The sequence below is a fragment of the Pezoporus flaviventris genome, unplaced genomic scaffold (assembly GCF_033815535.1).
Source record: "Pezoporus flaviventris isolate CSIRO_AGI_PZ_B2104156 unplaced genomic scaffold, CSIRO_AGI_Pfla_v1 ptg000001l, whole genome shotgun sequence".
Classification (NCBI taxonomy): Eukaryota; Metazoa; Chordata; class Aves; order Psittaciformes; family Psittacidae; genus Pezoporus; species Pezoporus flaviventris.
Window position 1 is genome coordinate 4629542 of NW_026892549.1, and position 21170 is coordinate 4650711.

General features: G+C 45.4%; 1 protein-coding gene and 1 long non-coding RNA gene across 10 annotated transcripts in view; both read left to right on the top strand.

The window, feature by feature from the left end:
* Window positions 1-5500, top strand: part of SLC15A2 (solute carrier family 15 member 2) — a 67862-nt gene extending 62362 nt beyond the window's left edge. For all 9 annotated transcript variants that reach the window (XM_061467973.1, XM_061467392.1, XM_061467890.1 and 6 more), the window contains 3 exons: window positions 1726-1872; window positions 2885-2989; window positions 3851-5500. In XM_061467973.1, the coding sequence (XP_061323957.1) occupies window positions 1726-1872; window positions 2885-2989; window positions 3851-4027 (429 nt within the window). In that variant the 3' untranslated portion in view covers window positions 4028-5500. The remainder of the gene's footprint in view (window positions 1-1725; window positions 1873-2884; window positions 2990-3850) is intronic.
* A 5527-nt stretch (window positions 5501-11027) lies between these two features.
* LOC133276857 (uncharacterized) lies at window positions 11028-19800 on the top strand. Its single transcript, XR_009746042.1, has 3 exons — window positions 11028-11081; window positions 17341-17451; window positions 19462-19800. It is a non-coding gene; the product is annotated as an uncharacterized LOC133276857 (long non-coding RNA).
* The last annotated feature ends 1370 nt before the right edge of the window (window positions 19801-21170 follow it).

The window sequence follows — 21170 nt, forward strand, 5'->3', positions numbered from 1 at the left end:
TTCCAGCTGGCAGGAACCACAGAGATGAACGTGATCAGCTTAATTCCCATTTTAACCTTTCCACTGCATGCTCACACAGACAAACCAGGTCTGACAGGACACACTGCTAAGCTGCCCTCTGAGACTTTGAGTACTGTGTTGTGATGAGCAGAGCAAACTGCTGTCAGCTACTCCGTGGCAGTAACATCTCCCTGTTGGGCAATTAATGGGAGCTGTTCATGTCTGCAAAGTCCAAATACGCAGGGGGGGAAATAGAGCTGCAAGGCACCTGGCATTTTTTTTTTAAACTTCAGTAGCTGGAGTAGAATGCACAGTCCTGGAGGGAACAGGCAGATGCTGCCATCTGTGAGTGCAGAGATTTATGTACATAAACCACATACTTGAACTGATGTTGGCCAGACCCTTCCTCCATGGCTGCAAGCCTCTTTCACCAGATGAGAAACTAAGAAGAGAAGTTGCATTAAGAATATTACACTAATAATATTACCCTAAAGCCTCTGATAAATGCAACTGAGTCAGGGTCAGTTGAGGTAAATGTGTCGCACATCACTGTTGGCAAGAATTTCAGTTTGTGGACCCATCTACAAAAAGTCCCTGTTGTAGCCATGGCTGCTCTGGGGTGTCTCTGTGCCTTAGTCCTTCTGGACCCTGTGGTAGTCCTTTAATCTTTTTGACCCTCTGTTTTTCCATCTCTCTGCCTGTGGTTTCTTCCTTTTGTAGAGAGTTAGTTTGCTCCAGGCCAAGATATTTTTTTAATTATTGCAGTGATTTGTACTGAGCCCTGCTCCTCTGCCAGGAGTGCTATATAGAAAAACTGGGAATGCAATATATTACTCTGCTAATGTGGCTGACTGTGACGCTTAAATCACAGAGACGCTGCCTTCTAGCCAGCCTTCCTCAGTGTGCAGTTATAGTACGGTGCTTGTGACATTTCTTTATGGGCTAAAGAGCAATGCACAGCTCTCCTCACAGCTCTTTTAGTCTGCTAAAAAACAGTATCTTGATTTGCCTTCCTGCATTGTGATTAAGTGCATCTAGTAAATATCCATTGTATTTTCCCAAGTACTCTCCTTAAGTGTGGGTTTTTTTGCCTGAAGTCATTTTAGCCTAGTGTTTTCTTGGCTACTAGTCAGATCTCTCTCTGCTTCTGAGCCTCTGTGCATCAGAGGCAATATTAATTACATCTGGGAAAGCAAATAAAAATGATTAGGAATACAGCTACCATAACTAATTGAATACATCTGGTACAGGGCAGTCTCTGCTACTCTTGGTGTCCCTGAACTGGATTTCTTTGGGTGTCACTGTTATCATATTGGAGTTGTACATTGCTAATGAAATGGGAACAATGACCACATGGTTGCAATGAGTGTTTATCCTTTTGTCCTCTTCTAGCCTTGGGGACAGCAGTGGGCCACAGGCTCGGCCCAAGTTTCACACAGACTTCTCTCAACCCCACTACAGAAGACAACTTGTTGGTTTGCAATAGCTTAGGCAACTCTTGAATGTGTGGGAATGCTTCCATCCTGCCACCTGTGCAGTAGGAATCATCCCATTCCTGACAGGCTTGAAAATGGCAGGTGTCAGACCCATAGTTTTGCTTCTAGGGCAGAGATTTGCTTCCGTCTTTGCTTAAAATTTTGTTTTGGTAAATTTGCTGTTTCTGTCCAGGCTAAGAAGGATCTGATCTTTCAGCAGCTAATCAGTGTGCCTTTATTTTCATGCTAGGTTTCTGGAGGTGCTGTTAAGACATGGAAGTCAGAAGACATAAAGGCCAACAATGTCCATATGGCTTGGCAGTTACCACAATACTTATTAATATCTGCTGGGGAGGTGATGTTCTCCATTACAGGTCTGGCCTTCTCCTATTCTCAGGTACACCACTTGAAGATAAAGTGCTTACAATTAGACTTCAGGATTTATTCCTGCATCTGCTGTTGACTTGTAATATGTCCTTTGGCATGCCACTGACTCACTTAAGCAAAAAGTGGGTTTGTAACACAGCTTGCTGGGTGCCCTCAAACTAAATTAATTCCAACCCCTATTCTATGATTCTATGGTACTCTGAAGGATACTTCTTCTCAGTTATACTCAGGACACTCCTTTTCTAGTGAAGCTGAGAACACAGAAAAGAGCTGGATAGAAGTTTATTTTAATGTGAAAGGTCTAAATAGTGTAATATCAGGTTTTTCTCCCAGTGAAATATTTTGTAGTATGTATTTTCCAGTGATAAAAAGTCAAAGGTGTCTCAAGGACTATAGGGTGGCACTGGGCTTTGGAATCTGCTTTAAATGGAGAGAGCGAAAGGGTCTAAGCCTACATGAGTCTAAAAAAGAGAGCAGGGGTTAGCAAGTGTGCAAGGGATGATTTGATTGCTGTCTAGGAAGAAGGTTTATGAGGAGAGGATGGAGGCATTACAAGATCGAAAAGCTGAACCTACTCAAATTTATCCCTGGAGTAAATTGCAGATATTCATTAATAGTGGGACAATTTGTAATGGGATGTAGAAACTTTGTCATCACAGGAAGTTCAACATCAAGATTCAGTTCCAAAGGTGTACAGCCACATGGCATCAGACTACAAACTGCAGGTGGTGTTGTGTGGTTCCCTGGACTTTTCGATTGTACGATTTCAGATGATGCAGATTGGGGATGATGAGGATCCAGCTCTGCAAAAGCAGCATCTCTTTCTTCACGTGTCCTCCTGGAGGACATGTTTTGAGAGTTTCTCGTATGAAGCTCTTGAGATTAACCACTCTGCACAGAGAAAATTTCCCCCATCTCATAGACTGAGCCCAGTGACACCCGCACTGGGCAGGACATCACAAAGTGAACCAGGGCAGAAGGGCACAGTGTGATACCCACTGATCAGACCCTTCTCTTTTCAGTCTCCGGCCAGCATGAAGTCGGTGCTGCAGGCAGGCTGGCTGCTCACGGTGGCTGTTGGGAATACCTTTGTGCTCGTTGTTGCCCAAGCTGCACCAATGGCACAGGTATGGTTTGGCTCTCAGAACAGAGGTAATGCTTTTAAACAGGCTGCTGGATGTCCACGTCCTGGAGGCACAGCTTTCCCGCACAGCTCCAGGCTCCTGCAGATGAGTAATGGCAGACTGCACTGAGATCTCCCAGCCAGGGCCCTGTGTTGCCCTCAGCAGAGTTGCCCTCTGGAGCCGTGGCCCTCCCTAAGTCTCCCAGTGGCAGTAAATAATAGTGACCTGCACTGCTGCAATAACATTGATGGAGCACCGCTCTAGGCAGGCAGGCTGCCTGTGGGCCTGAAGCCTGTATACGATGCCAGCCACAGATTTCAGTTGCTTACCAAAAGCAGCTTGCCTTCATCCAGGTAGCCCAGTGGGCTGTCAGCCTCCTCAAGTGTCTAGCTTGGTATCCCTCAGGGCCAGCTGCCTATGGCACCCTAGAGATGATGAGCTCGCATGGGGAGGTTGTGGAGTGGAGGTTGTTAAATTGCGGCTATCAGACTTCTGAGATGGTGCCATGAAGGTGTGAACTTGGGCTTGTTTCTGGATAACATGAAACTGCCTCTTCCAAAGGAATCTTGTGGGCAAAAAGCCCAGACAGGTATGTTGCCGTCAGGATGGATTTCTAAGAAAAGATTTAATGAAACTAGCCCAATCAAACAGGTTTATTTCAAGGTATATCACATATTCGTAATTAAATTATGTGTACATGGGTTTACCAGAAAACAGGATGAGAAAATTTCTATCTTGTAAACAATTTTGGAAACTAAAAAGTAATTTTCAGCCAGCTCTTTAAAAGGCACTTGTAGGTGCAGAGATGTCCTCTGGACTGAGAGTCTGGGGTCTCCTGACCTGCTGTTCTTTTTTCTTTCCTAGTGGGCTGAATTTGTCTTGTTCACTGTTCTCCTCTTTGCTGTGTGCATTATTTTCTCCATCATGGGATATTTCTATGTCAGTGTGGATCCAGAGGACCTAGAAGAAAAGGAAGAGAAGAGAGAGTCCCCAAGCAGAGGAAACATGATTAGTCTTGTTACTCAGAAAACAAAGCTCTAACACATGATGGGTTGGGATTTTTTTTTTTAATCAGAAGATGGGAGGGTAAAAGAAGGGTGGGGAAAATGTTCTTTTATTTTATAGCATTGTAGTCTTTATTACTCAAAATGTAGCCATCTTCTAAATGGGACAAAATAGCCCTTTATAAAAACAGTGGGGGTGCTAAAATCAGAGCAAAACTCCCTGGGAAAGCTCCTCTGGTATTAAAAGCCCTCAAGTAAATACAGTGTAATTTAAAACCTGTCTATTTTTTTTAAGTATAGGATGCTTTCCTATGATTTGGTTTTAAACATATACTTAGGGCAGCAGGGAGGAAGGGTGGAAGGAATGCCGTACGACAGCAAATTTGGAGATGCTGAGAGAAAAGAATGAAAACTCATTACAGGAACTGGGGAAGAATAGACGTTACTGACAGGAGAACTTTTAATGCTGTCACCGAGGACTGGAAGTGTTACAGTCCCAAAGGCTTTTATCATGTAACTCTCCTTACGAGTATTTCACCCCATTATTGCATATTATGAATGGTCCTGATTTATGACTTTCACCTCCAGGCTCAGAAGTAATAACAGGGAATTAAATTCTGCAGGCTAAAATATTCCCCAAACGCTACTGAAGAAGATGTGTATGCCACCATCTCTCCGATACTGACTTTTTTTTCCTAGGAAGTTTAGCAACTGGTGGTTTCTTTGAATATATGTGATTAGAGAATTGGTTTACACTTTGTTATTTCAGAAATCCAGGCAGTTACTTGCCATCTTCCTATATATTCTTTATTGAGCATTTCCTTTTACAGCACTTGCCACTGCAAGTTAGGATAAGGCTGATTTCTTATCTCATCCTTCAGTTATTCCCTACCGAGAGACACATTGTGGCAGTGTCTATAAAATTCCAGACATCCCGCAGAGAGTTAAACAAGGATGCATTTTATCATCTTTTCAGTCTACAAGAGAAGACCATAGGAGATTTTTCTTTTTCCGCCCTGTTTTTGTGTCTCTTTACTAAACTTTGGATATAGTTATTTTATCAGAAGTGTGATATAACTGTCTGATTTTCCTGGGTTGTGTGAATCTGTGATTTCACATTCTGCATAGAAGTAATTCAACCATTGCTGATCTAGTAAAACTCCCGAGACAGTCTCTGCCTTCGTCTGTCCTCCAAGGCTGCAGTTGTAACAGGTATGTCCTAATTTACAAGAAGTTGTCAATAGGATCTTCAGGTTCACAGAGAATAGATACTAAATGATGCCTTCCTTTTCTATCTTGGCATTGGCCATAATTGTTTGCTGATGCTTTGATTCAGGAGATTACAAAATACATGTTAATTTAACTCGTGTTCAGGACAGTGCTAGGGAATACACTTAGTTTGACACCTGTGCTACTTTAATGTGCTGCTTTGTGTATGTGTGTCTTCTTGAGTGAGACTGAGAAAACCCCACTTTTTGGTTTATAACTGGAAGACTCACAGCCTAAGATTGTTTCCTTTGCTTCCGGTCATGAAGTTCCACCACTAGTTCTGCATAAACTCCTGCCTGCTGTGAAACAGCGTCTGAGTCTTGTGCCAGAGGGGGACCATGGTCTCAGATAAATGACACCAGGCTGCAGTTCTGCACACAGAAACACTTAATGATGTTCAGTGAATGCAAAGCTATTTATTAAGCTGTGGTGGCTGGATCCAGGCAGCTGAACCCTGCAACTCAGCAGGGAATGAAGGGCATTGAAAAACATCTATTAGGTCATCCAACCTGCTCCTCAGAAGCCAAGTGAGGATTATTCCCTCTACTCCTTTCTGGTATTGTTCTCCTGCCATGATTCTTTGTGTAGGTTCTTTCTCCTCCAGACATTGTTGTTTTCCTAATCCTGCTTTATGATACACTGAGAATCAGCTCCGAGGTTGCTGAATCATTCTACTATGATGCTATTTGACCAACTTCCAATTCGGAGCACTAATAGAAAAGATTTCTTTCTCCCCCCTGCAAACAAAACAAAAATCCCCAAACTGAAGGAATGGACAGGCTCCAGTAGCACTGAACAAACAGAATTTAGAATTATTGGAGCATTTAATTTTTTATAAGCCTTGAATTCAGAAGTGCGTTGGGGTTCAAGGGCGTATGTGGTGAAGAGACAATTGAGAATTATTGGAGCACTTTCCTTGGAAAGCACTTGATAAGCAGCTCATAGTGGCATGAGGAAAAGCAATGTGTCCAGTTCTTTACATATGCTCAAGAACCTTTTGATTTTGTTTTATTTCCTTATTGGCGGCACTACCAGAAGCTGTCATACACTCTGAGCTTAATTTAAAGGAATCATTCCAAACTCATAAAAGATACATTTAGGATGTCATCTGTAGCTTTTTAAACTCCTAGTGCCAAATTTCCCCTTTCCAAACATCTCCATGTTCCAAACCATCACCATAATGCTGGGGGTGGGGAGGGAAGGGGAGGAGAGGAGAAAAATTGCAATTCACAGTTGGGAAGGTTATGAACAGGAAAGCAATGCTATAAATGAAGTGCTAACATGAGGCTAGGGGCTGATTACATTTCTCTTCCAGCTGACACCTCTACTTCTTCCCACCTGCTCATCATCACCTGTTGGAATCTTTGTCCTCCTCCCATCTGCCTGCTTGGTTTCTGATATGATCCTTCCCCACCGTTTCAGCTGCAGCTGTAAAGCTTTTGCTAATTGGACCCATTTATTTGAAATGCACCAGCAGTTTGGAGGGATTTCCACTGAGTGGGCTGACAACCAGCCAGGAGCAGGCTGGGGCCTGTAATTAAGAGCTGCCCCTGCTGTAGCTGGAGAAGGTGGCAAAATAGCACACTCAGCATAGCATTTCTCCAATATTAGAGCAACAACTCTGTCCTCGGAGCTGTTTCATCACTTTCAAATGGACTCAAGACTGGATCAAAGATTTAGGATGTGATTCTGTGGAGTATTGAAGTCTCTGGGTTTGTCTTCCATACAGTCAGCCTAGAGATGGGACCATCCAATTTTAGAACGATATTCCTTATTCCTCCCAATTCTTTGATCTAGGATCAGAGGGAGAATCCAAAATAGTGATATGTAAAGCTATATGAACATCTGTAGAGAAGCAGCAGCCTCCTGCCTGTCCAGCTTTGCCTGTCACTGCAGGGAGTCTCAGCTGTTGGTGGAGTCTGCCCTGGAGCAGATTAGGGAAAGCTCACACCAGCTGTTTTGGAGGCTGATGTACAAAAATTATCATCTCCAGCTAAGGGACTATAATGAGCTGATGGGGATCTTTGGGTATGTTGCTGCACAAGCCTTCGTGGAGATTGCAGGAGTTTGGCTTCACTGTAGAAGTATGTGTATTCATTTGTTTTTCCTAAAATGATCTCTGATAAAGAATTTTTTGTGCAGCGAATTTCCCTGCAGTTGCATTGGCTGTTACTCAACATGTTTTTCCCCTTAGTAGGTTGCAAGTGTGGCCAGTGTTATTTCCAGCTTTGCATGAGACAAGCATAAAAAGTGAGCTTTCAAACTCACCAAAAACTTGACTGTGGGGTCCTTAAATTTACCTGTTCTCTCTGAGGCAGTCAAACACCTTTATGTAGTAAGCTGCTCATTGCAGCTCAAGGAGTTTGCATCTCTCTTTTCTTCCCTCTTCCTTTCCCCACAATTCCAGAAGATGATTTTTGGAAGATTCAAGAAGATGAGCCATGGGAAGTGTGCATGGGATGGGCTTGGATGCGGCTGGCGCATGCTGTGTTAGCTCCAGCTGGGAGACAGGAGCCTGGCCAGGAGCAGGAGCTAGTTCCTCCCTGGAGATCCGAGTGGGGCTGGGCAAGGTAGCCTGGGGCAGGGCTTGCCCTGGTGGAGGATGTGGTTTTCCTGAGCAGTGATCTGGATGTGAAAGGAGCAAGTGAAAGGAAAAGTTTTCACTGGCCTTGGCTTTGGCCTGAGCTGCTGTGCAAGGAGGCTGCAGACTGACAAGCAGGGAGGAAAAAAATGGCTATTTGGTCTAGGTCTTCCAGACTCCTCAATGAACAGCTGAAATTCCTCACATCAAATTAATTGCAGAGAAAATTATATGGGAGAAGTGGAACGCTCAGGTGATTAAATAGTGGATGACTTCAGACCTTTCTGAAAGTGCTCTCCTAACTGGTGGTGAAGGGCCATCATGGGAGTTAGCTACCCATGGTTTGAAAACTGGTTTGTAGTTCTGGAGCGCAGCAAAACCTGCATACAGACCTGTGTCCTTGGGTCTGCAGTGACTGGAGGAGGAGGTAACTGTGCTCCCAGTGATGCCACCACCAGCCGTGACAGCCACCACCTTGGCTTCCCCTTGGTACTGAAAAACACAGCTGAAGGTGTATTACAAATGGAAGTAGCACAGGGGGGAGGGCTACAGTTAAGGGTAGTTAATGGGCAGTTTTAGCCAGGGTCATACACAGAAGAATAATTACCTCTTCTATGTCCTCTGTGTGTGGAATTTCTCTGCTTCACTACAAGAAACACTTTCTAGCACCAGCAGCTTAAAGAGAGTTCAGCTCCATCACAGATACCACAGCTGCTGAATTTTGGACGGTACCAGACTCTGCATTTCATTATCGCTACATTTGTTATTGTGCTATAATTCTAAAACAGCACTTAAGAGATGTTTCTGGCCCCAGATGTTGACAGATCTGGCCATGTTTTTGCATATTGATAGCCAGATTTACACTAGCCTGTCATGTTAACACATGCGATAAACCTGTCATGTACAAGTAGATGTTGTGGACCCTGTGGATTTCCTCAGCAATTTAGAAGGAAACCAAAATCCCTAGTGAAGCTGGCTAAGCATGAAGGTGTTGCTTCCTTGTTGGAGATACCACAGGCTTTGTAAAACAAGGACCCTCATTCAGCTCTCGCAAAGTGGTTCTCAGACAAAAAGAGGGGGACACTCTTAAACATGTTGCCTTGAGAAGGGCTTGTGCTTCACTGCAGAAATTGCCCAAAGGAAAATAATTGCTTTGCTTAAAATCCATCCTCCTTCCTTGCCATGTCAGGTGGTCAACAAGGAATGAAACAAGTTGTTTCTTTGTGAACATTGAATCAAGGAGCTGCAGCGTCCTCTGAAGGTCTTCCCATAATGTGTTTTACTAGCAGATCAACATTAACTTGCCTCTACTACCTGTAGATCAGAAGAATGCCAGGATGCAGAGCAGACACACTCCAGGCTCCCACGGCTGGCTGATCAACTCTCTTCATTTTTAATGAAGTTTTTAGCATATATACTGCAGAGCTCAGACAGAATTGGTCTAAATTTAGGCCAAAACGAAGGGCCTGTGAGCTGTAATCAACAAGATAAATGGAAAAACTTCCCCTCAGAACTGCTAAAGTACTGGTTTATGGCTTAATTAAAGTTTTAATATGCTTACAGAAACTAAAACCCTAACCCAGAGTGTAACAATTCAGGTGGAGCAAGGAGGAGCTGTAGTTGGAATCCAGCAGTGTGGCAACTGGCAGGCAAGCTGAAGGCACAAAAATCAAGCAAACATCACTTTTTAGATTACTTTTTGTCATTGCATATGTTGTTCAGTCTGCTTGGCCTGTCCTGTTCCAGCTACCTGTGCGTGTAAGGAAAAGAAGCTGAACTGACTTGTGGAAGACACGTACCCTTCCCAAACTGCAGCTTGGTTTTCCTCTTGTTGCAGTCTCTCAGGTTAGCTCCAGATGACTCCCTTTGCTAGCAGTCAGCCCCCTCAGTCCCACATGCTGATCTTCCCTGCCCAGAAGTTACTCAGACTTCTCCCTCATGACTTTGCCAGCTATCAGCACCTTGCTTATTCCTTCCTCCTCTCATGCAGCCTCTCTGCTGCCAGGAACAGCATGCCTTCTTAGGGATTGTCCTGGGTAATGCTGCCCACTTTTCTGCAGCCAGAAAAGCTTCTTGCCCACAGGACTACCATGTCTGGGCAGAAATCAGGCAGAGCCAATATCTGGGTGGCAGTAGGGCATCTGCCCTGGCTTGTTTTGGCCCTGGCTCCTTCTCACAGCCTTGTGTGGCCCAATGCATCTTAGAATCATAGAATAGTTAGGGTTGGAAAGGACCTTAAGATCATCAAGTTCCAACCCCCCTGCCATGGGCAGGGACACCTCACACTAAACCATGTCACCCAACGCTCTGTCCAACCCAGCCTTGAACACCAACAGGGATGGAGCATTCACAACTTCCTTGGGCAACCCATTCCAGTGCCTCACCACCCTAACAGTAAAGAACTTCTTCCTTATATCCAATCTAAACTTCCCCTGTTTAAGTTTTAACCTGTTACCCCTTGTCCTGTCACTACAGTCCCTAACGAAGAGTCCCCCCCCAGCATCTCTATAGGCCCCCTTCTTCTGCAGGCAAATAGCTTTAGAATTATTGGGGTAGTCCGGTATCTCTGTGTGTCCTTCCTATCTATCCTGTGCCCAGTTAGCTTCCCACAGGCAGCCCTTGTGTTGTACCCTGTCAAGCTGCAGGGACTTCTGGCCCCAAACGCTGCTGTTACCAGCCATGGGGGTCCATTTCTGCTGCCTGTGGACCCAGGTTGTTTTAGTTGGCCTTTGTTCATACATTATTTAAGGTCAGGCTGCTCGTTCCAGCCTCCCACTTGTGCTGGAGGCTCTGGAGCCCTCTGCCATCAGTTAGTTTGTGAGTCTTGCAGAGTAGTAGGAGAAAGCCACTCGGCTTGTGTTCATCACAGCACTAGTGTGTGCTCAGTGGGCTGCATCTGCAACAGATCTCCCATCAGTGAGGACACTGCATCTGGTGAAGTGGGGTTGGCTCCTCTGCTAGCAGTGCTGGAGCAGTGATTGCTGGTGTCAGTGGGGCTGGCTCTGTGTCCTTCCCAGGTTTGACTGGCATGTTTTAAAACCTGGTGTTGGTGTTTTGCTGGGAGACCCCTGTTATTACTGTGGTGCTGGCAGGCGTCAGCTACTGAAACTGTTGGGTGAGGAGCAGCAGGCTGTGTGCCTGGGCAGTTGACACAGATACCCACGCTTGTGCTGCTCACCTGCAGTGAGGCACTTTCTCCTCCTTCTTCATCTACTTGCCCAACACAGCAACCAGGTCTCGGGTAACTGGCATGTCCCAGACCTCGCTGTGTTATGTGCCCACCCACAAGAGGAGTTTTCTTTGAGTGAAAATGAATTTGGTTGCTTTGAGGTCTGGCTCTACTCAAATCTGTTTGAAGCCTTTATTTGTTTAATCTGTGTATCAAAACACTCCAAGTAGGCCTTCATGCTGTCCCTACCGAAGACAGAAGCCTCTCAGAGGTGCTGTGCCAATTTGGATATTTCCTGCCCAAGTCAGAGCTGATACAGGCCAGCAGGAATTCAGCAGACCCCAGGAGATGCCGCCTTTCAAAAAGGTGAGCTGCTGTCAGTCATGGTGGCTCCCCACAATGTGAGGCCATGCAGTCCAGATCCTGCTGTGTCGTGAGCTCAGCAGAGGCCAGTGGATGCTCAGATGCCTCTCTGGGGGCTGCAGTTCCCATGTCCCAGCACTGGCCAGCCCACCTGCATGCCATTCATGGTCTGTCAGCACCAGCTTTGCTTCCTGACACTTTATATAGAATTCGATATGCTTTTAACCAGCAGTCCCTTTGTGGGGATTAGCCAGCCTGGGTAATGTTTGCATTTCACCCTTTGCTGTGTGCTGGCTGTGGCTCTGATTTTGAAGCCAATGTTACTGTTTTCCTTTCCTTCTCCCCCCCCCTCCCCAAGGTTGTCCTGAGCACTTGCACTCTCTATAAAATAGCTAAAGGGCCTTGCCTGTTTGAAGACAGATGGTCCATCCATCTTCTGCAGAACCTGTGATAGTGCCATGACGAATCCCTCTGTGGTAATGGTGCTGGTATAGTCCTTTAAATTTCTATTGGAGGACTTCTTTGATCCTCCTATGCAGCATCCTTTTGTTATGTTGCTTAAAACCAAAGGGGTTGCTCTTCATTTCTCACAGCCCACAGCACTCCTCAAGCTTCCTTAATGCAGACTCTGAGTTCCCTCTTCTGTTTGAGCTGAAAACTATTAAAAGCCATTGGGTGCTTCAGAATCAGATGTTTTTTGCCTAGGAAAGGTTTGGGGGGTTTCTTTGCAGATTTTTAAGCGTGTACACATCCATCACTTACCGTGGAGTGAAACACTGCTCCACTCTTCTTTCTGAAGAAGGTTGGGCTTCTAGCTTTTCCATAAGAATCTGATCTTCAGTGTGTTTAATCCTAATGCTGTTCATCGTTCAGCGTCCCTTAAAGACTGGGATTTGGGCTCCTTCCTTTGGGTTTCTGCTCACATCTGCTCAGCGTTTCTTAGCTGGTGTCAGTGTATTGTGTCTCCTGGGGCCAACTGACCTACTGGGCTGACAAGGAACAGAATACATCCCAGTGGTTTTAAAAGATGCACCTTGGCTGAACTTGCTCAACTCTGAAAGTTTTGAGCCCCTTTTCAGCTTGTTAGAGGAAGAGAAGGCACTTTTCCTCATAAAGGTGTCCTTCCCATTATCAATGCTGTGCTTGGAGTCAAGTGCCCTTCACGCCACAGATCTGCAAGCTAAGTAAATGTAGCAAATCATTAAGACAGACTTTGGCCACTCCTGTCTCCATCAAAGACTGGGATTAAATTAGGCCCCTTTGATAAACTGATCTGATGGGCTGATGTGGATCGCACATGTGGGTATTAGGAGCCTTGCAGGGCTTATGATTAAAAGACATAAGAGAATGCATTTATTTAGAGAGGTTCTGTAACTCACTAGTCACTTCTTTACCAGAACAAAAGAGCCCAATTCTGCAGGGTGGCAGGCAGCTTCTGGGAAGTGCCTGTGTGCCTCTAATTGCCCAGGGAGGTGAGAATCATATTTGTCTCCTGCAGGTTTTGATGTCTGTGATAACACTGGGCAGGGGTCAAATGTCACTCGGGACCATTTCCATCCCCCAGGCATTTGTGAAACCTTTCACACAGGTGGCTCCTTTATCTCTTTCTACAGTTGCTTGGGTTTTGTTTTCCCCATAAACTACAGCTCTCTTTGTAGCAAGATAATGCTCAGCTGGGTTTCTTTGCTGGACTCTAATCAAATCCTGACTTGCACAGGGAGCTCAGTGCAATCTAGGCTGACTGCCTACATCAAATTCTCAAGCCTGGGGCTGGATCCTGATGCAGTAGGAAAAGCTCTGTTAGCTTAGGCCCTGCATCAAGCCCTGAAGATGAGAAATGTCTGACTGCACACAAACACAATTTTGCTTGTTATTTTTCTCTCAGGTTACTGAGTCAGAGCTGAATGGTGTATGTAATTCTAGTAAGGCTATTCTTCTCTCTCTCTCTTTTTTTTTTCACTTTTCCCAAGGAACATTCATGCTGCATTTTAATTACAACATTTAGAAAACATCCAAATAGCTTGAGCTCAAATTGATCTTGTTTTTCAGCCAGGAAACTTGTTTTTAATCTATTATAATAATAAATGTGCTATAGATAATAGTTCAGGTGCAATACAGCAAAGCTTTGTGTTATGCATCAGTTCTGGAGGGCCAGAATTTTCTTATTATCCATTATTGGTATGACAGTTTGCAAATATTTAACAAACAAATTACCAGGTTTTTCTTGTTCCCTTCTTAGTTTACAATCTCAGTCTTTTTGACAGCTGTATTTGGGATTAATAATGATCTTGTTTAAGATGATTGTTTGCTAGCAAACAAGTTTATTCTCTAAACCTACAAAGTGCAGTAGGAGAACTAGCACTGACACTTTGAATTACATCCGATCCTTGAGGCTAATATTTTAGATTTATTCCCTCCAATTCTTATAAGCAGAGATCAGAGTGCTTAGACCTGTTATTATTTTCTTAGTTTATGAAGTCATCTTAAACATAGAAACTTAACATGATGGGCTGGTAAAAGCAGATGTTTTTCTCTCCCAACCCGGAGCTTGCTGGGTATGTTCAGTTTGTAAGTGCTTTAAAAGACAGGTCCTCCCTGAGCACAAGCATGGGAGTGAGGAGACCACCTGGAGCCTTCATAGAAAAGAGATACCCAGAAGAACCTGATGGATTTGGTCCTTGGTAAAGCACCGGGGGCAGCACTGGGAAACGTTCAGTACCAGGAGCTGGTAAAACATCCGTGGTCTGCAGCAGCTTCCTCTCTGCCTGATCCAGGTCTGAGCAGAGGGTGAAGGGTATAGAAAGGGCTGAAGTACCAGTGTCTGCCTGGGAAGGTTGTTTTTTGCGTAGACGGCTTCAGTTGAAGCAAGGAGGGTGCTACACCTGATGGGAAATCCTGACGCATCCCTCAGGGAGATCTGGGGCATCTTCTTGGAGAAAAAAAACATTAGAACATGGAACTCGAAAGAAGCATGAAGCACCCCTTTGGAACACGTGCTGGGCACTTGGCCATTTCTGCCCTGTGGTTTCTGACCATGGGCTTTGTGTACACAATACAGGAATTCACTAGTGTGCGAGCTAGGCTTTGGAGATGAGGAATGAATTTGTTCTCAAGTAAAATTATCTTTTGTTAGCAGAAAAATCTGTGAGTTGGGTTCCCCAAGGGAATATTGTTTGAAAATCACAGATGATTAAAAGATAACACATTTGAGAGTGTTTTGTTTGGTTGGTTGATTTTGTGGAGGTTGTTTGTTTGTTTGTTTGCTTTTGGGTTTGGGAAGCTGGATGTTGCACGTCAGTTTCTCCACAAGTGGCCTAGCCACAGATATTGTATTTTAATGCAAGAAAATCTGAGACTCTCCTTAAAAGCACCCCCCCCCCCCTTCCCCCCAGGAGTTCTGAAATACCAAATGTCACACCAGCAAAAATGACTAACGTTGGCAACTCTGAGTGGAGTGTATCACATTGGTCTTAAGCAAAAATAAGCCAAATCAAACAAGACTTGGTGGAACAGAACAAAAGCAGGCAAGCACCACAGCTTGGCTTGAAATAATGTGTCGATAAAGAATGTTTCTTCACTACTTTTTATTTGATAAGCAGTAAAACCATAGACTCATGCTGAATACAGTTTGTATGTGCCCTCTGCTAATTGCCCATCCCCAATTGCAATGTAAGCACTCATTACTCACTTCCCTTGGAACTAGGGGTGGCCAGCATGGAGCAGCAGGGAGAGGGCACAGCTGTGTATTTCAGCCTGTCTGCACATCTGTTTTCAATCCTGGAGTAATCCCCATTATATGGACATCTTAGCCTGGTATCTAAGGCTTCATCTCGCTTCTTTTTGAGGCTTGCTTAACGCTTTTCCAGCTGATTGATGCAGCATCAATCACGGTAATATTCCAGCTATGATATTCCTGTTAATAACTACTGAAGAGCCAGGTGGCTCAGACCCCTGAGCTGAGCACAGGCATTTTCTCTGTGAATGAATGCTGGGGGGATCTGCTGACCACAGCAACATCCAGGAAGAAGCTGCTGGTCATCTGGTGCCCAGGTATCTCCCATCTTTTGAAGTGGTTCCATTTGCAGCTCCATGCTCCATCTTCTGCTGATGGGGGTTAATGTTTGAGAAAAAATGAATATGCAACTTTGTGAAGTGCAGCTACCAGCTGGACACAACAAGGGTAAACTGGCTCCAATTACCTGCTTTGCTTACACCAGCTGCTGTGTCTTACAAATCAAACCAGCCACAAGGAACCAAACTATTAAGCTGCTTTCTCATAATCATTAACGATGAAGTTGCCATCACTCCTGTTTGTAATCTATGAACTGTCCTGTGATAACTGATTATTTTGTTTTTAGTTCAATGAATTGTGATGGTGAAGCTGCAAACAATGTTGGCAAGCAACTCCCACAGGGACCCACTCCTGCAGGTCTGAACTGGTGAATCCTCCTTTTTGTGACACAAAGTACAGTGACCTCATGGGTACAGGTTTATGTTCCCCTCCCATCCTCCTGGCCACCCTGCCCAGCCTCTGGGAAAAGCCCAACCCAAAAGTGTCCTGTTTTGGTGGTCTGGCACGAGAAGGGCAGGCAAGTATTTAATACGCTGACAGTCAATGTAAGGAGAAGCTTTCAGGCAAGAGGGTGTCTCCCCAAAGGCTTTCTCTGTCATATTGAACACCCCAAAACTTTGCTGAGATCTGTCAGTCTGGGTATTAATTTCCCCTCTCCTGCTTTCCCATCTCTAGTGTGTTTATTCTCAGTGAGACATCGTAGTGAGAGGAGCTTTCATGCCTTCCAATGGCAAAGGCAGCAGGTATGGAGCAAAACCCTATCTCTTCAAGCCTCCTTCAATTCATCTCTGCCCTTTTGTGTTGCTGGGAAGGGCATAGAAATGGGTCAGAAGAGAAAAAGGACTCCCAAGGCCAATGGCATCCTGGCTTTTATCAGAAATAGCGTGGCCAGCAGCACTAGGGAAGCTACTGCCCCACTGTACTCAGCACTGGTGAGGCTGCATCTTGAATACTGCATTCAGTTCTGGGCCCTTCACTGCAAGAGAGACATTGAGGTGCTGGAGTGGGTCCAGAAAAGAGCAACAGAGCTGGTGAAGGGTTTGGAGCACAAGTCTGATGAGGAATGGCTGTGGGAACTGGTTGTTTAGTGTGGAGAGAAGGTGCCTCAGGAGGGACCTTATTGCTCTCTACAGCTACCTGAAAGGAGGATGGAGAGAGTGGGTGGCTGATCTCTTTCTGAGGTAACAGTGATAGGATAAGAGGTAACAGCTTCACAAGGGGAGGTTTAGATTGGATATTAAGAAAACTTTCCTCACAGAGAAGGTGATCATGCATTGGAACAGGCTGCACAGGGCAGTGGTGGAGTCACCGTCCCTGGAAGTGTTCAGAAACTGTGTGGATGAGGCCCTCGCTGTCGTGGTTTAGTGGTGGTCTTGGGAGTGCTGGGATAATGGTTGGACTTGGCGATCTTAAAGGTCTTTTCCAACCTAGCTGATTCTATGATTCTGTGAAAGTTGCTCATCCCACCACGGTCACTTGCTGCCCAGGTTATCCATGGTCTGCAGACTGAGTTACCAATGGGACTTGCTACCAGAGCATCTGGGACATTCTTGCACCATTTTCTCCTGTAACTGCTTTCTGGACAGATGTCTCCCAGCTGGTCTGCCTCCTCAGATGAGCCCATGCATGTGACTGGATCGCTGATAGATGCTCCGCAGCCATCTGGATGTATGGAAGAAATGACAAATCTCCCCCCACCAACCACACCTTCCATGAGATATTGATGAATGAGATCTTTATTGGCTGCTGGGCTAATTAAATAGAAGTTGCATCAGCTTCTAGCTGACAGGCTCTAATTGCTCCTGAGCAGATTTTGAGAGGACCAGATGAATAGGAAAATAAAAGGGAAGACTGTGGACTAGATCCAAGGATGTATCTGACTGCCTTGCGTTTCAGATGAGCTGGAAGTTTGTCTCGCATTTCCCTGGGGAACAGGAATGGACAGGAATAAGGTTCCTGTGCTGTGAAAGTGCACAGGGAGGTGCTGTCAGAAAAGCCAAAATGAATGTAGGTAATGAAAAGGAGGTTTATTTAAGAATTATCTTTGCCCCATTGCTCTGTGTTCCGTTTCCTGCCTGTCATGCAGGACTAGCAATGCCTGCTGCCAAGGGCTCAACTCTGCGATGCTCTGGCACCACATGGATCCCTGAGCCTGATTTTTTTCCTCCTGTTGCTTGAAGTCCAAAGACTGCAAAAAGGGTGTCAGGCATGCAGCAGAGCCCCCCAGCCCAGCCCTGTGCAGCTCTGCTGAGGGCTCAGGAGAAAGATCCTCCTCTCCAGGAACAAGGACATGGAACTTTTAGCCTGGCTTTTTGTGGAGCACGGTCCTTTGAAGACAAGAGGTGCCGAGTGTGTGCCATGCTGTGTGGTAGCTGACAGCAAGGAGTGCAAAGCCCTCTCAGCTTCTTGCTGCCATTGCCCCATGCAGGAGCAGAGCTGGAGTCCAAGTTACTTCTCTCCTCCAGGCTCTTAACCTAAACCTCCCAGTGGAGAGTGTGGATGGTTCAGCAGGAGTCAGTAAAGCAGATGTTGCTGGCTATGCAAGTTTTGGGCTGGTCCAGGACAGAGCTAGACGTGGTACACAGTAGATTCTGGCATTGAAAGAAATAACTGAAATTAATGGCCAAGCCCTCAGTGACTTCAGTGGTGTCATGTTTTCCCCAGTGGACTCTGCAGGCTTTATCTGGGCACATCCACCCTAAGAGGCGTGTCCCATGTTTAATTTATAGGGTGATGAATGAGTTCTTAGCATACAATGCATTTAATTCCATTTTGGCCTGATTTATGATGTGATGTGAACTGCATGTGAAGTTTTTAATTCAGTAGGTGGTGACTCTGATTCAGTATATGGAGTGTGATGGAAGATGTGATAAATTTGATTCCAAAGGTGATGCATCAATTTCAGCATGAAGTGCATCAAATTTATCACATGGCACATTGGTTTCAGTGCATGACACCCCAATGATGGCAGTGCCAGGCTGGTTAAGCGGGATACCTTCACTGCATCACCACTGGTCCCCATGTCCACCACCTTCCCTGAGGAAAATGGCCCTTGCTGATTGTCTTTTATTTGACCTTGCAGGACTTAAAGGAAAACAATAAAATGTCTCGTAATGTGCTGGTCAAAATATTTGTCTTCAATTTAATACATGCCCCAGATAAGGGCTTCTTGATATCCCACCTAATTTCAGATGTTAGAAAGATGATGCTGCTCCTCGAAATCTCTGCACCAACCAGCAAATTGGCCTCATTTTGGCTTTATTTCATGATTCAGTATCTTTGCTTTTAACTCAGTGTCTGTCTGATCCACATCACTGAATGAGGATGTGGAGTTTGAGCCCTCTCTGGGGGACAGAGAGTTTAACACTGGGCTCTCTCATATCTGTAACCTTTGAAGGATATTTAAATAGAAAACATCCAAAAAATGGAGAGGACAACTCCCCTTATTCTACACTGGGGATGCTTTGGGGATAAGACTTCCTGGTTGAAATAAACCCATATCACGATTAGGAGATCCTAATGGCATTCAAGCAGCCATTTGGACTCATGGGAGTTAGTGCATGAAGCAGGACAGCATGGGGCATGCTGGGCACCAAGGGGGCTCCCAGTACCTGTGGTACACAACCGCTTTCCCATCCTCATGCCCCATTAACACCAGTGCCACTGAATCCAGTCCCCGCATGACAGAGCGTGGCGAGTCACTAACAGAGCTGAGAAAGACGTGAGAGAGCTGATGAAGGGATTTGGTGACAAGCTGAGAGGGAAGTAATTACTTTTCTCCTTCTCTCCTCCTTTCACTGCCACAGCCTCTGCAGCAGCAAGGATAAATGCAGTATATTAGCAGCAGTGAGTGGCAGATTCACTGAGCTGCAATTTATAACACTCTCCTCCCAAAAGCCTCATTGGAGGGCATTATGAAGTTAGCTTTGTAAGAGGGGATAAAACGATGATAGGGTCACTCTGGAAAAGCATTTGGAAACTCTCAGAAAAGGAGCTATTTTCTTCTCTCCACGCCAGGTACATCTCATTGAGCTGGTTCCAGTGGAGCTCTGAGGGAGGGTTAGTGCTCATACACCAGATATTAAATTAAATCTAGTGAGAAGGAGCAGATGTTGATGTGCCAGGCCTGTCTGCCACCACGTCTAATGCATAAGGATGGCTGAAAAATCTCCCATCAAAATATTTTGATTTTTCTTGAGGAAAAAATAAACTTCTACTAGAAAAAAATAAAAAATGAACCCCCGAGGCAGAAAACTTATGGCTCAGAAAACTTTGTTTTCAGACTGTTGATAAAGGGCTGCTGCTGTCAGAGAGGATAAAGAGGAGGATTTTTTCATCAGCCATGTTAATCTGATCTATCCCTGCATGCAGGCTTTTGTGGGCAGATAAAATAAAACAGATCCTGATATGCTGATGAGCCAAACGCTATCACAGTTTCCAGTGAGGGACTCTGGGCTATCAGGATGGAGAGGCAGGGGAGGGCTTTGCTTATAATATACCCCGGTGAAAGGTGTCAAGCACCAGGAAAGGCACTGGGCTAATGTGTTTCTGGTCTGCCTAGAGAGAGCTGTTAACAGGCTTGGTCCTTGCTCTGGGCTCCAAAAACCTCTGCAGCACACAGGTCATGGTGCTCCAGCTGTTCACACCCCAGTTCCCACAGGAACAGCAAGCTTCGACCCCAATCCTGCCCTCTCCAAAAGGGTTAAAAAAACCTACATAGGCATACTTTAGATAGTTTAAAAAGCATAAGGACAGGGAAATGCTAAAATCCATCCTTTTCAGGAGCAGAATTTCTCATGAATCTAAACTTCTATTTCAGCACCACCTTGAGAAACACCTTTGTTCATGATGAGGGTAAGAGCCATTGGGGTTGGGAAGTTGCTGTGCCCACTCCTCCACCCCCCAAACACCCCACTGAGGGTAGGTATGTGCCACACTCTTACCCCAGCCAGGGGTGCCAGGGGCACTTAGGGATGCTGCCACCGCTGCCCCTAAGATGAATCTCAGTGTCTGAGCCTGCCAGGAGCAGGGACCAGAAGGCAGGCAGTGAGGAGCATCCCAGCCAAAAGGCATGGATTCTGCTCTCACATCCTGGCTGTGGGGCAGCTCACCAAGCCCTCAGCACAGACCCTCCCGCGGCACCATGCAGCTTCCCAGCTGCACAACATCTCTCAATTGTGGAGAGAAGCATTTCTTTCTTCGTTTATTTGTTTGGCATTGGAAACGAGACTGCTGGTTTATAATGTCAAACCACCATCCTAGCTGAAAGCGGTAGGTCCTGTAAATCAATCAATCAGCCTCTCCAGAGCATTACTGCTCGTCAGGAACCAGCAGTTCTTCTGGGGGCACTCTGGAGCCAGTCTCAGGTCTCAGCTGGGGCAAGGACTGTCTTTCTTTTCTCTCTTTTATCCTGTTCCTTGAGTGGCAGGTTTTTATTGACACGCAAATGCACAAAAAGCCCATTTCTGTCCGTGATCAAAAGGATGCGGTTGAGCTGAAGTTTTTCCAAGCTGCTTAAGGGTGAGCCCTTATTTTTAATCCAAACTACATTTTTTAATTTCTACTGTCTAAAATGAAGGTTTTGTGCCTTGGGATCCACACTGGGCACCCACATGGCCTCTTAATGTGGTGGACCCTATTGATGGGAATTCCTGTACTCTCCTGCCCCACAGGACCCCTCACACCTCTAATGATCAGATCCTGTGCTGTTGGATTTCCTGGTGATG